This window comes from Astatotilapia calliptera, chromosome 18 (assembly GCF_964374335.1).
Source record: "Astatotilapia calliptera chromosome 18, fAstCal68.1, whole genome shotgun sequence".
In the NCBI taxonomy this organism is placed as follows: domain Eukaryota; kingdom Metazoa; phylum Chordata; class Actinopteri; order Cichliformes; family Cichlidae; genus Astatotilapia; species Astatotilapia calliptera.
In genome coordinates this window covers 24978520-24991157 of record NC_137439.1, presented here as the reverse complement: position 1 = coordinate 24991157, position 12638 = coordinate 24978520, and the positions used below count along the sequence as shown (strand labels likewise).

At 40.3% G+C, this 12638-nt stretch overlaps 1 protein-coding gene across 2 annotated transcripts; it reads left to right on the top strand.

The window, feature by feature from the left end:
* Window positions 1-1215: 1215 nt before the first annotated feature.
* cdc7 (cell division cycle 7 homolog (S. cerevisiae)) lies at window positions 1216-12483 on the top strand. Of its 2 annotated transcripts, none has more exons than XM_026148981.2 (12): window positions 1216-1438; window positions 1673-1760; window positions 2464-2550; window positions 2656-2791; window positions 3599-3692; window positions 3867-4009; window positions 6610-6673; window positions 7127-7234; window positions 9784-9941; window positions 10206-10288; window positions 10609-10758; window positions 11559-12483. In XM_026148981.2, exons 2-12 carry the CDS (start codon window positions 1673-1675, stop codon window positions 12011-12013), a joined length of 1566 nt encoding a protein of 521 aa, XP_026004766.2. In that variant the 5' UTR covers window positions 1216-1438; the 3' UTR covers window positions 12014-12483. The 2 variants fall into 2 exon arrangements, with proteins under 2 accessions (XP_026004766.2, XP_026004765.2); XM_026148980.2 differs by having other exon boundaries at window positions 6610-6943.
* Window positions 12484-12638: the final 155 nt, after the last annotated feature.

Below are 12638 nucleotides of genomic sequence, written 5' to 3'. Positions count from 1 at the left end.
CTAATTACAAGTAGTTTTGTGACAACTGTCTAGTATCATAGGTGTGTATTCAAAGACTGCCATTCAAGTTGTTGCGTACTCCAGTGAAAGTATTAATTTCAACTTAATGCAAAGGAATACGTTCACATGTCTCTACATATAAATCTTGTTGCATGGTGGTGCAAAAATAGTATTTTACTGTTAATTTTAGATTTTTTTTTTTTTTGTAGATTCAACTAGCTGTTGTGAAAGTAATGAGCATACTAGTAACAAAGTACCTAAAGATACAATTCAAAACTGGTTCTTCGCTAAGTTGGCTGTTTATACCTTGTGTTAGATGATGATGACTTTTTTATGCTTAGTTATAGTTCTGTTTTTGGTGGCTTAACAAACAAAATAATTAATTTCACTAAACATGGTCAGGTACATTGAAAAGACTGAAAATTATTTTAAAAAAGCAGCCTCCTAAGAAAAATGTCCAATGAGGTTTTGAAAACCTGGAGAGAAAAAGTATAAGGAATTCTGTCTCCTTGAAAACAAAGTAAAAGCAAGAAATGAGGACTCAAGACTTTTGCACAGTACTATATATCCAAGGTTATTAAAAATATAACCACAGCTATATGATAAACCTATAGGAGGTGTTAAAAACACGTTTGCTAACCGAAGTGAAAATAACCGGACATGAACAAGAAAAACAAGAACTGAAATTATGCATTAGATTTATCTGTGGGACGATATTATTGTAAAATATGAACTATTTCACAACCTGTTGATTTCTGCATTTATAACTGCTGATAAATGGAAAAAAGTAAAGTGATGTGAGAAACATCCTTCAACCATGTTAACCAAGTTTTGATGAGGCACAATTTGTCCACCAGAGGGCGCTCTACATCTGTTTTTTGTGTTTGAAAGGGAAAAAGAATATTCGACTATTTCAATTGAATATTATATTTTTAATCAAAAATCAGTGTTGAATGGGCTCCTAAAATATACAGGAAATGTTATTAGTTTTAGTCTTTTTAAATTTGGTCAAAATTGTCAACAGCCATTCTTATGAGCCAACAACTCATAACGGAGTAACAAGGAAAATAAACAGAAAACACTAAACTGTTATTTGGCTGTGTAACGTGTAATTCACAGGCAGCAGTTTTAGTTTTAAATAAGTCATGCAGCGATACATCACAACTGTAATTAAATCGTTCTCGTCCGTGTGCTTGGAGCGTCACGTGATTTCTGCTGCTGTACCGCGAGATTTCGTTGACGTCACTTTTAGCGCGGAGTTTGTTGTTGGCGGAGACGCTTCAATCCGAAAGTCTGTACAAAGTTCTTCAGCCACCGCCAGAGCGGAATATAAACCTATAATTGATGCTTTACCGGTAGAGATGTTGGTCGGGGCTGTATGGTGACTTTATGAGGCGTTAATTTGAGACACTTTTGGACTTTACAACCAACTGAAGCGGTAAGTTTCTTTGTGTTTTTGCTCTAGCAGCTGCAGTTAGCGAGCTAACTAGTGCTAGTGGTATCTAGGAAGTCGGACCGCGCTCTTCAAAAAACTATAACTGCAGACGTTTACAGTAACGAGCACTTGTACAGCTACAGAATATTTTAAATAAAGTGTTTACCAAACTTAAATCACGAGTGTTTGCTCCATCTGTAAGTGTCTCTAACGATGTTCCTGTTTTCTGGTTTTCAGATGGAGTTTTCTCCTGCCTGCGTTGAGCCCAGCACAGACGGATGCCTTATGAAAGCTGACAGAGGTCAAAAGAAACGGAAAATCTCCCGTGAGTTGGACAACTGTGATATGACAGAAATATTTCAGTAGAAATGCATCCTTATATTGGAACTACATTATTATAGCTGATATACAATTAAAATCTGTGTGCTCAGCTATAGTTTGTCACTGTAGCTTAGGGTTTGCACACAGTATTAATAACCTCACTCTGGGCAGAATTCATTTTTAAGACAATCATATCATATTTTTTATATTTATTTTGCTTTCTTTATTCTTTTTAAACTTACTTTAAGATTGTAGGATTTTTTTTAAATAATACCATAAGTGCATCTACTAGAAGGCTGAGGGGTAGCAGTGTGGCCGCCAGTATTTTTCTTTAACTCCAAATTGTGTCACAGTTACTGATCTCCGTCTGCATTTAACACATTCACTCAGTGAAGCAGTGGGCGCCCGGGGAGCAGCGTAGGGACGGTATCTTGCTCAGGGGTACCTCAGGGTAGCCGTTCAGTGGATTTGAACCCTCGACCTTCCGATCATGGGGCCTCTACCTACTGAGCTATCCCTGCCCTCAATGCGAACGCCCAACGCAGCGCTCAAACCCACCACCCTGCGATTAAGCCGGGCTTATACAGCTGTATCGATACTCTATCTCTCTCCCTTCCCGTTCCTATTACTTTCTATGTGTTAACCATATACACCACACTAGTAATGGTGTTCTGACAGTTGATTTTTTTTGTCTTGTTTGTTTCCAGCGGACGTGGAGATGGACATTGAGTTTCTTTACAAAGCTGTTCCTCAGCTAGCCAAAGTTTTCCGCATTATAGACAAAATTGGAGCAGGTACGTAGTCAGTTTTGGAGTTTTTATACAGCTGGGAGAAGGATTGTTAGCCGTTCACTAACCTCATAAGGAGAAGTGCTGATGACATTTGTGCGTCTTCATTAGGTACGTTCAGCTCAGTATACTTGGGTGAGACGCAGATGCGAGATGGGAGAAGAGAGATGTTTGCACTGAAGCATCTCATCCCAACAAGCCATCCCACACGGATTGCTGCTGAGCTTCAGTGTCTCACTGTTGCAGGGTGAGACCAATGAAGTAACTTAGAATTTTATTGACATTACACTGATGTTTTTTCTATCAACATCTATTTATTTATTTAGTTTGTGTTACTGTAACACTATACACTGTCACTAATCCTTCTTAAAGACCTGGACCTGGTTAAATTATAGAGTTCCTTTGAGTTGCACTTTCATATTTGGCATTTCTTACATGCCTAATGCATTGAGTTGCTGATATGATATTGGCTGATTAGATATTTTCAATAAAGAGCAGAGTAAGTAGGTGTGCCTAATAAAGTGGCTGGTGAGTGTATGTTTTTATTCTTTGACAGATAATGCGGGGATTCAATTTGATTATTATTTAATTTTCCTATAATTCCATGTGGAATTGGTAGCACACCTCCAAATTAAGTCTGTGAAGGTTCTCAGTCCAAATTAACCTCCACACTAACTTTTCTTTTAGTATTACCGGTACTGTGTTTGTGAAAGAGCCGAGTATCCCAAAAATGTAAAATCAGAAAAGACCAAATTTTATTTGATTTCTTGCTTTTAAGTTTATTTTTATGCTGTGGTAAATCGATGTGTGGGTTTCTCATTTGTGACATCTTATGATTCAGTTTAACCTACGCAGTTTGGTACACTGCTGGCTGGGGTTGACAAGACGTGCAGCATAAAACACACCAATTTATAAATGAGTGTGCATTTGTGGTTGAGTGCTTCTGTAATGATTCTTGGAAGTGAACGTCCGAGATTGACATTTCTTGCAGACATAACACATTATAATGAAATGACGCCTGTCTTCTGAGCTGTGCCCTTAATCCACTTTGCAGAGGCAGAGAGAATGTGATGGGAGTGACATACTGCTTCAGGAAGGAGGACCATGTGGTGATTGTAATGCCCTACATGGAGCATCAAGCCATTGTGGTAGGTACTTTGTCGTATGTTACTGCAGTGACATGCAGTGTTTATACTGAAGTGATTTATTTATTTTTAATGGACACAATCTGAGCTTCTAAATCAGTCTCTTCTCCTGATTATGTTGACGTTGCTTAAAAATGTCTTTTAAAACTTCTGATTGAAACTAAACATATTCACCAGGACATCATTGGGTCGCTAACTTTTGAAGAGGTCCGCCTGTACATCTACCACCTGTTAAAGGCTCTGAAACACATCCACCAGTTTGGCATAATTCATCGAGACATCAAACCAAACAATTTCCTCTACAACAGAAAGAGCAAAATGTAAGTAGCTGCAGAACATTTGTAATGTTTTATCTGTTGTCAATTCTTTTTTTTTTTTGAAAATATTTTTATTGAAAAAAGAAAACAGTACTTGCAGTTACCGAAATACAATCAACCTTTCTTAATTTTCCTAAGTAAATTAACATATATATATATATATATATATATATATATATGAAAAAAACAACAAAAAAAAACAAAACACAACGCGCCCCCCCCCCCCCCCCCCCCCCAGTCCCACACAGATCAACACAACCATCAAACATATTAGAGGAATATAACAGTAACAAAAGTAGATTTAAACAGGCAATACCTCTAGACTAGCAAAATAAGAGATAAAGGGTTGCCACTTGTGAAAAAATTTGGCTGTGCAACCTCTCAACGTATATTTAATTTTTTCAAGTTTTAAAAAAAACATGACATCTTTAAGCCACCGGGAAATAGTAGGATACTTAGCAGACTTCCAATGCAACAATATTAGACGTCTCGCTAATAGGGATGTGAAGGCTATAATATCCCTTTGTGTGGAATCAAGTGTAAGTGAGCGAGCAGGAATCCCAAACACAGCAATCAGAGGACAAGGATGAAGAGTTACCCCAAGAACAGTTGACATAATAGCAAAATACCTTTTCCAGAAACCTTGTAGCTCAGGGCACAGAAAAAACATGTGGCTAAGGTGACAAGGAGAACCATGGCATTTATCACATTTATTTTCCACTTCTGGATACAATTCAGAAAGTCTAGACTTAGAGAAATGCACCCTGTGTATGACCTTAAATTGAATAAGTCCAAGACGAGCACAGGAGGTGGAAGATCGTATCCTCGTTATAGCCCGTTCCCAAGACTCCTCATGTATTCGAAATCCCAGTTCTTCTTCCCATGTACGCTTAAGCTTAACATTAGAGTGGTTACTAAAAGACAGAATAGCATCATAGAGTTTCGAAATGGTTCCTCTGTGATGAGGAACAAATGATAACGTAGTTTCCCACTGCTGTTCTGGAGGTAAAGAGGGGAAATTTGGGAAACACTTGGCAACAAAATTTCGAATTTGAAAATAGCGAAACAAATGGGTAACAGGGAGATTGTAACGAGAAGACAAGTTGGGAAAACTATCGAAAACACCATCCACATATAAATGTTTGAACTGTTTTATACCCTTGTCACACCACACTGAAAATGTCGAGTCCAAAAGTGAAGGGGGAAACAAATGGTTTTCGCTTAGAGGACCCGAGGAAGACGGCATTACAAAATTAAAGTGACGTCTAAACTGAAACCAGATTTTGAGTGTGTTAAGAACCACCTGATTATCAGTGTACAGAGAGGGTCTCACGGGTAAAGAGGAATAGAGCAAAGCCGGTAAAGAAGAGCCCTTACATGATGATAGCTCCAATTTACACCACGAGGAACCAGAAGATTTTAGCCAGTAGCAAAGTTGGATGTGTGTATGGATGTGAGCGGCCCAGTAATAGACTAAAAAATTAGGTAATGCAAGTCCTCCACTAAATCTGCATCGCTGCAGCAAAGTTTTAGAGACCCTAGGTGGCTTCCCTCCCCAAATGAAAGAACCAATAATCTTGTCCAGTGAAACAAAAAAATGTTTTGGCAAAAATAAGGGAATTGACTGAAATAAAAATAAAAATTTTGGTAAGATGTTCATTTTAACAACGTTAATCTTACCGATTAAAGAAAGGGGGAGATTACCCCATCTTTGAATATCAGATGTGACCCTAGATATAAGAGGAGACAAATTTGCTGATTTAAGGCCAGCTAGAGAGCGAGTCACGTTAATCCCTAAGTACTTAAACCCAGACGGACTGAGACGAAAGGGTAGATCGGACTGTTGAAGTTGACGTGCTGCCGTATTAACAGGAAAACACTCACTTTTCCCCAAATTCAATTTATAACCTGAAAACGAACTGAAGTTCTCCAGAATACTTAAAACAGCAGGGATGGAGCATGCGGGGTCAGTCATATATAATAACAAATCATCCGCATACAATGATACTTTATGTGTAATTCCATTACGGATGATTCCCCTGAATACAGAAGAAGATCGCAATGTAATAGACAGAGGCTTGATGGCAATGGCAAAGAGTAAGGGAGACAAAGGGCAACCTTGACGACAACCACGACCCAGCGCAAAATAATCAGAGTAAACATCATTAGTATGAACACTGGCTTTAGGGGACGAATAAAGAAGCCGAATCCAGGAAATAAATTTATCACCAAAACCAAATTTCTCTAAAACTGCAAACAAGTACTCCCACTCCACCCTATCGAAAGCCTTTTCAGCATCTAAAGAAATCACAAGTTCAGGAAGTTCAGATAGACGCTTTGAGTAAATAACATTAAAGAGTGTACGGGTATTAAAAAACAATTGCCGTCCCTTTATAAATCTGTTGTCAATTCTAATGCTAATATTCTGATGTAGTGCTCATGATCTGATGCTATGTGTTGTCTATATTGATACAGTGCTGGAGCATCACTCAGCTATAAGATTAGAATGTATGTTAAAAAGTAAATTACACTAATAAATTCCACATACACTTTATTACATTTTGGCTTTTGTGGTTTGTTTTTTTGTGTAACTGTATGCACAGGTACGCACTGGTGGATTTCGGCCTGGCACAGGGTACAGCTGACACCCAGATTGAGCTATTGAAGGTGGTGAGAAAGAGACCATCACAGAAAGGTGGAGGGTCCACAGGGAAACAAGTGGCTGCACAGCGGAGCAAAGCACCACCTAAACTCTCTTCAAAAACCACAACAGTCTCCACCTCTCTTCCACTGCCTGCACGGCAGCAAATACACCCAACAAATTCCTCCGCATCTTCCTCCACCACCACAGCTTCTTCAACCTCTCGAAAAGCACTGATTAAAAAAGCACATTCTGCTACCACCACTGTGACCACCTCTCGCACAAAGCACACAAAGGTGTCTGCACTTATTTTATTTACCATCATTTTTATCTTCATTAGGTGTTTCTGTCCAGTGATAAAATTTACTCTAATTACACTTCACTGTGTTGCACAAGACTGAAGTATGGTTATGGTTGGATGTTTATAACATCATTGTTTATGTTTTGCTTATGTCATCGTCCATGTTGGTTTTCTTTAGGATTTGATAGAGCTACGCAAAGCACCACGGACTGTGTTTGGAGAGAGGGACCTGAACAGCTGCACACCAGCTCTCTCCAACACCAAACACGCTGCCATTAGGACAGAGGTAAGCAATGGGGGAAAACTACAGTACTGTGCAAAAGTCTTGAGCTGCTGCTCATATCTTTAGATTTTCTTGCAAGAAAAGTTTTTCTTTGGACATTGGCCGGACCCAAGCATTTTAAGAGGAACATTTTTTTGTTTGTTAATCCACTCAACACTGACCTTTGATCCAAGCATAGAAAAGGGACTAAACTAAAGGGATGAGCCAGTGTTTTGTCTACACATAAAAGACAATTTAGCCAAGAAAAACATTTAAATTGTAGCCTGTTACAAAAATAAATTGTTTTACTATGAAGTGATGGAAGAAAACGATAACGACAATAGCGCATTATGAGAGACATAAATGGTATATTTGCACCACCAGGGTGATTCCGAAAGAGCTATTGGCTGAAAGCTTTCCGTAGCTCAGCATGGTGTGCATCACCAAAAAACATATTCAGCTCATCTACAGTTATGCAGTTCACACTGAACATGACACAGCCATCCTAATCCTAAACCTTGCTATTTTTCCTCCCTGTACTGCAACTAATTACCTTTAAAATATTAACACTGAAAGCTTTTTGTAGTCTTTGCGCTGCATATGTCGCTGACCTCCAGACTTTCATTCCCTCCCACTCCCTGTGGCTCATCAACAGATTTACTGTCATTAGCTTTCATCAGCATGGACAAGATGGGTTTTTAGAGGCTTCTCTTATGCTGTGACGAAGCTCTGCAACTCTTGTCTCTCAGGTTCACATGTAGGACTGCTTAACAGAAATAAAATTACTTTTTTATATAAGCTTATTCAGTTTGATAGCATTAGGTGCTATCAAACCCCATACTGAGCTACACTGTGTTCCCTGCTGCAACTTTTCCTGCTGGGTCTTATTATATACAGTGGGGCAAAAAAGTATTTAGTCAGCCACCGATTGTGCAAGTTCCCCCACTTAAAATGATGACAGAGGTCAGTAATTTGCACCAGAGGTACACTTCAACTGTGAGAGACAGAATGTGAAAAAAAAATCCATGAATCCACATGGTAGGATTTGTAAAGAATTTATTGGTAAATTAGGGTGGAAAATAAGTATTTGGTCACCTCAAACAAGGAAAATCTCTGGCTCTCACAGACCTGTAACGTCTTCTGTAAGAAGCTTTTCTGTCCCCCACTCGTTACCTGTATGAATGGCACCTGTTTGAACTCATCATCTGTATCAAAGACACCTGTCCACAGCCTCAAACAGTCAGACGCCAAACTCCGCCATGGCCAAGACCAAAGAGCTTTCGAAGGACACCAGGAAAAGTATTGTAGACCTGCACCAGACTGGGAAGAGTGAATCTACAATAGGCAAGCAGCTTGGTGTGAAAAAATCACCTGTGGGAGCAATCATCAGAAAATGGAAGACATACAAGACCACTGATAATCTCCCTCGATCTGGGGCTCCACGCAAGATCTCATCCCGTGGGGTCAAAATGATCATGAGAACGGTGAGCAAAGATCCCAGAACCACACGGGGGGACCTGGTGAATGACCTGCAGAGAGCTGGGACCAAAGTAACAAAGGTCACCATCAGTAACACACTACAACGGCAGGGAATCAAATCCCGCAGTGCCAGACGTGTTCCGCTGCTGAAGCCAGTGCATGTCCAGGCCCGTCTGAAGTTTGCCAGAGAGCACATGGATGATACAGCAGAGGATTGGGAGAATGTCATGTGGTCAGATGAAACCAAAGTAGAACTTTTTGGTATAAACTCAACTCGTCGTGTTTGGAGGAAGAAGAATACTGAGTTGCATCCCAAGAACACCATACCTACTGTGAAGCATGGGGGTGGAAACATCATGCTATGGAGCTGTTTTTCTGCCAAGGGGACAGGACGACTGATCCGTGTTAAGGACAGAATGAATGGGGCCATGTATCGTGAGATTTTGAGCCAAAACCTCCTTCCATCAGTGAGAACTTTGAAGATGAAACGAGGCTGGGTCTTCCAACATGACAATGATCCAAAACACACCGCCCGGGCAACAAAGGAGTGGCTCCGTAAGAAGCATTTGAAAGTCCTGGAGTGGCCTAGCCAGTCTCCAGACCTCAACCCCATAGAAAATCTGTGGCGGGAGTTGAAAGTCCGTGTTGCTCGGCGACAGCCCCAAAACATCACTGCTCTCGAGAAGATCTGCATGGAGGAATGGGCCAAAATACCAGCTACTGTGTGTGCAAACCTGGTAAAGACCTATAGTAAACGTTTGACCTCTGTTATTGCCAACAAAGGTTATGTTGCAAAGTATTGAGTTGTATTTTTGTTATTGACCAAATACTTATTTTCCACCCTGATTTACCAATAAATTCTTTACAAATCCTACCATGTGGATTCATGGATTTTTTTTTCACATTCTGTCTCTCACAGTTGAAGTGTACCTCTGGTGCAAATTACTGACCTCTGTCATCGTTTTAGGTGGGGGAACTTGCACAATCGGTGGCTGACTAAATACTTTTTTGCCCCACTGTATTATTAAGTGATATAAGGTGACCTTGAGTGATTTGGAGGTGACATTAAAAATTTAATCATCATTACTCTTTAGCTGGTAAAACCAAGTAAAACAGAGGACGCAACCAGCCGTAAGTACTCTTCAGCCACCCTGCCTGTCAGGACCCAGAGCAGCAGTCAGAGACCCGTACAGCGAGGTCTAACCTGTAACTGCTACTTCACTGATCGGGTCTGCAACGTCTGCTTGTCCAGGTAACTAACAAAACATCCTCCTGCACCTCCTGTTTACCTTGCACATGTTTTGGGCATTATTCTAGACAGTGAAACATTTATATGATTTCTTTCATTTATATGAAATATGATTTAATGGTGCTTGTGTCAGCTGTACAAGAACAAAAATGATTTATTATTAAAACTAAATTCTCGTTCCAATCCACTTCCACTAAACGAAGAATTGTTAGTTTCTGTTTTGTGTCACTTCTAATACCTCATTCCTGTCCTTGTTTGTGACTGCAGAAAGTCGCAGGTGGCGCCCCGGGCAGGAACTCCAGGGTTTAGAGCACCAGAAGTCCTCACAAAGTGTCCCAACCAAGGCACGGGTGGGTGTCTCAAGTCATTATTTATAATACATGTTTAAAAGCAAAGAAAATAAATATATGTATCTACCACACTGCTGCTTTAGCCCATCTGCTTTGATGTGGTTTGTTGAACGTGATTTAAGGTGCTGCATGCTCAGAGATGCTCTCTAGTATTAAAAAAACAAAATCTGTTTTCTCATGCTTGGTAACATTTCCTGTCATATGAGCCAGGCAGGTTTTCCAAAAATTGCCTAAAAATAGCAAATTTGGGATGTTCTCTTTTTTATTCTTACTAATCTGCACTCTTGCACCCTCCCCTGTCCTGTCACCCTGCACTGCAGCCATAGACGTGTGGTCAGCTGGTGTGATCCTGCTCTCACTGCTCAGTGGCCGTTACCCGTTCTTTAAGGCCACCGATGACATGATTGCGCTCGTTCAGATCATGACCCTACGAGGCTCCAGAGAGACCATCAAGGCTGCCAAGTCGTTCGGTGCGTATAAATGTCTTCTTTTGGGTCTTCTGCAGAACGCAGATCCTCACTGCACCTGCAAGACTGCAGTGATTAATCCTGCAGGCAGTTCATCACCAATAGAGTCACTATAATTCTGCAGTGGAACAATATTCTGCAGCACAGTTTTCAGAGTTAATGCACTGCATAAATATAAATATGAAAAAAAAGTATAGTGAACTGAAAATGGTGCAGAACAACACATGAAACTTTTTGTGTTGTTTTAAATTTGATGCCAGCTCCATGTTTCTGCAAAGGTCTTGTAGCAAACTCTGTAACCTGATCAGACCAGGGGGTGCAGTGAAATGCTTTCCTTCTCTCACGTGATTTAGGATTTAAGAATTCATGGCTTCCTTTGTTGTATTTTTGATTTCATGATGCTCCAAATGCATTCAGGGGGTGACAGCTCTGGCCTGCATACATCTTAGTTTAACATCTGGAGCCGTGCTGCTGAAATGAATCCTAAAAGAGGTTCAGCAGGACCTTCCCTGAAAAAGACGTATGCAGATGTTCCAAAACATTTCAGAGATGTTCTGGATAATCTCCATACCGCAGAAAGACTGAGAATCTAGGATGACCTTTTTAGCTCGACTATTTTTAAAAATATATTTCACACAGTATAGAATTATTGTTTTTATTAGGTCCTGAGATGGGAAGAAAAAGATTCACAAATCACTGTGTTCCGTTTTCATTTACATTTTAGTGTCACATTTTCAGAAACAGGGTTGTAAAAAACCTCTGTACAGAGTGATCTTATTTTTATGGGCTTGAATCTGATTCAGGTAAAGCGGTGGTGTGCAGTCGGGAGCTCCCTCGACAGGACCTCAGGACCCTGTGTGAGACACTCAGAGGATTGAGGCCATCGCCAGATAACAAAGTCACACCACTTCCTGAGGCTACTGCAGATTCCACTGACACTCATCATCACAAGATCCAAGATGATACGCCCACACACCGTCCCACTGAAAGAACACTCAAACCACACAAAAAGGAAGCAGATGAAACTCCTGCAGAACTCTTGTGTAGTCACACGAACAAGCACAAATATTCAGGTGGTAATGACACCGCAACTCGCCTTCCAAAACAGGAAAAGATGGGAGAGGAGGAGGATGAGCGTGGCTGGGACAGAGTTCCCGATGAGGCTTACGACCTGCTGGATAAGCTGCTGGATCTGAACCCTTCCACCAGGATCACAGCTGCTCAGGCTCTTCAACACCCGCTGTTCAAAGACCTGTGAGACTGTGCTGTGAGAGCACCAGGAACCAGTAAAACTATGATGTCCTAGGCTGTGGTTCAGGTGCAGAAAAGGCACGTCAGCATGAGAGAGAACGTTCACTCCTTGTAAGGTGCTGCAGTTTTCCCCCCTTCGGCTTCGTGGTTGACACGGTGCACCTCAAAGTAAAGATTTCTTATATTCACAGCAGCTATGATGTAGTCTAAAGAACTGTGAAGAAGGGCATTTTAAAATGGTGGAAACATTGCAGATATTGCTATAACTCTTGACCTTTTAAAGAGGGAATAATCCATATTTTGTTTACAGTTATCACTGCCATAAAGGCTTTTAATTTGAAGGTGCATATCTGTATCCTGTGAATGTGTGAAATTCTGCTTCATTAGTGTGTGCATGTCTGAGTTTGGTTTATTTATGGAAAACACTGAAGTGTCAGTTTTTCCCAGTTCAGGTTAATAATAAAGGCAAAAACAAAATGACGTCTCTCATTCAGGTTACATGGTTATATTCATTTAGAAGGAATTTATTTTCCACTTTTTGTTACCTGGACCCAAGAAAACAGTTCAGCATTTATTTATTTTTTGTAGTAACCTGGGGTAAAAATATGGGTTGTAGTGAAATAACTTATGAA

Bases quoted from the DNA above. Each gene is read 5' to 3' on its own strand.
- cdc7 (XM_026148980.2), top strand. From the start codon at position 1,673: ATGGAGTTTTCTCCTGCCTGCGTTGAGCCCAGCACAGACGGATGCCTT. The intron at 2,792-3,598 runs GTGAGACCAATG...TCCACTTTGCAG, and splicing joins CAGTGTCTCACTGTTGCAGG to AGGCAGAGAGAATGTGATGG. The intron at 4,010-6,609 runs GTAAGTAGCTGC...CTGTATGCACAG, and splicing joins TACAACAGAAAGAGCAAAAT to GTACGCACTGGTGGATTTCG.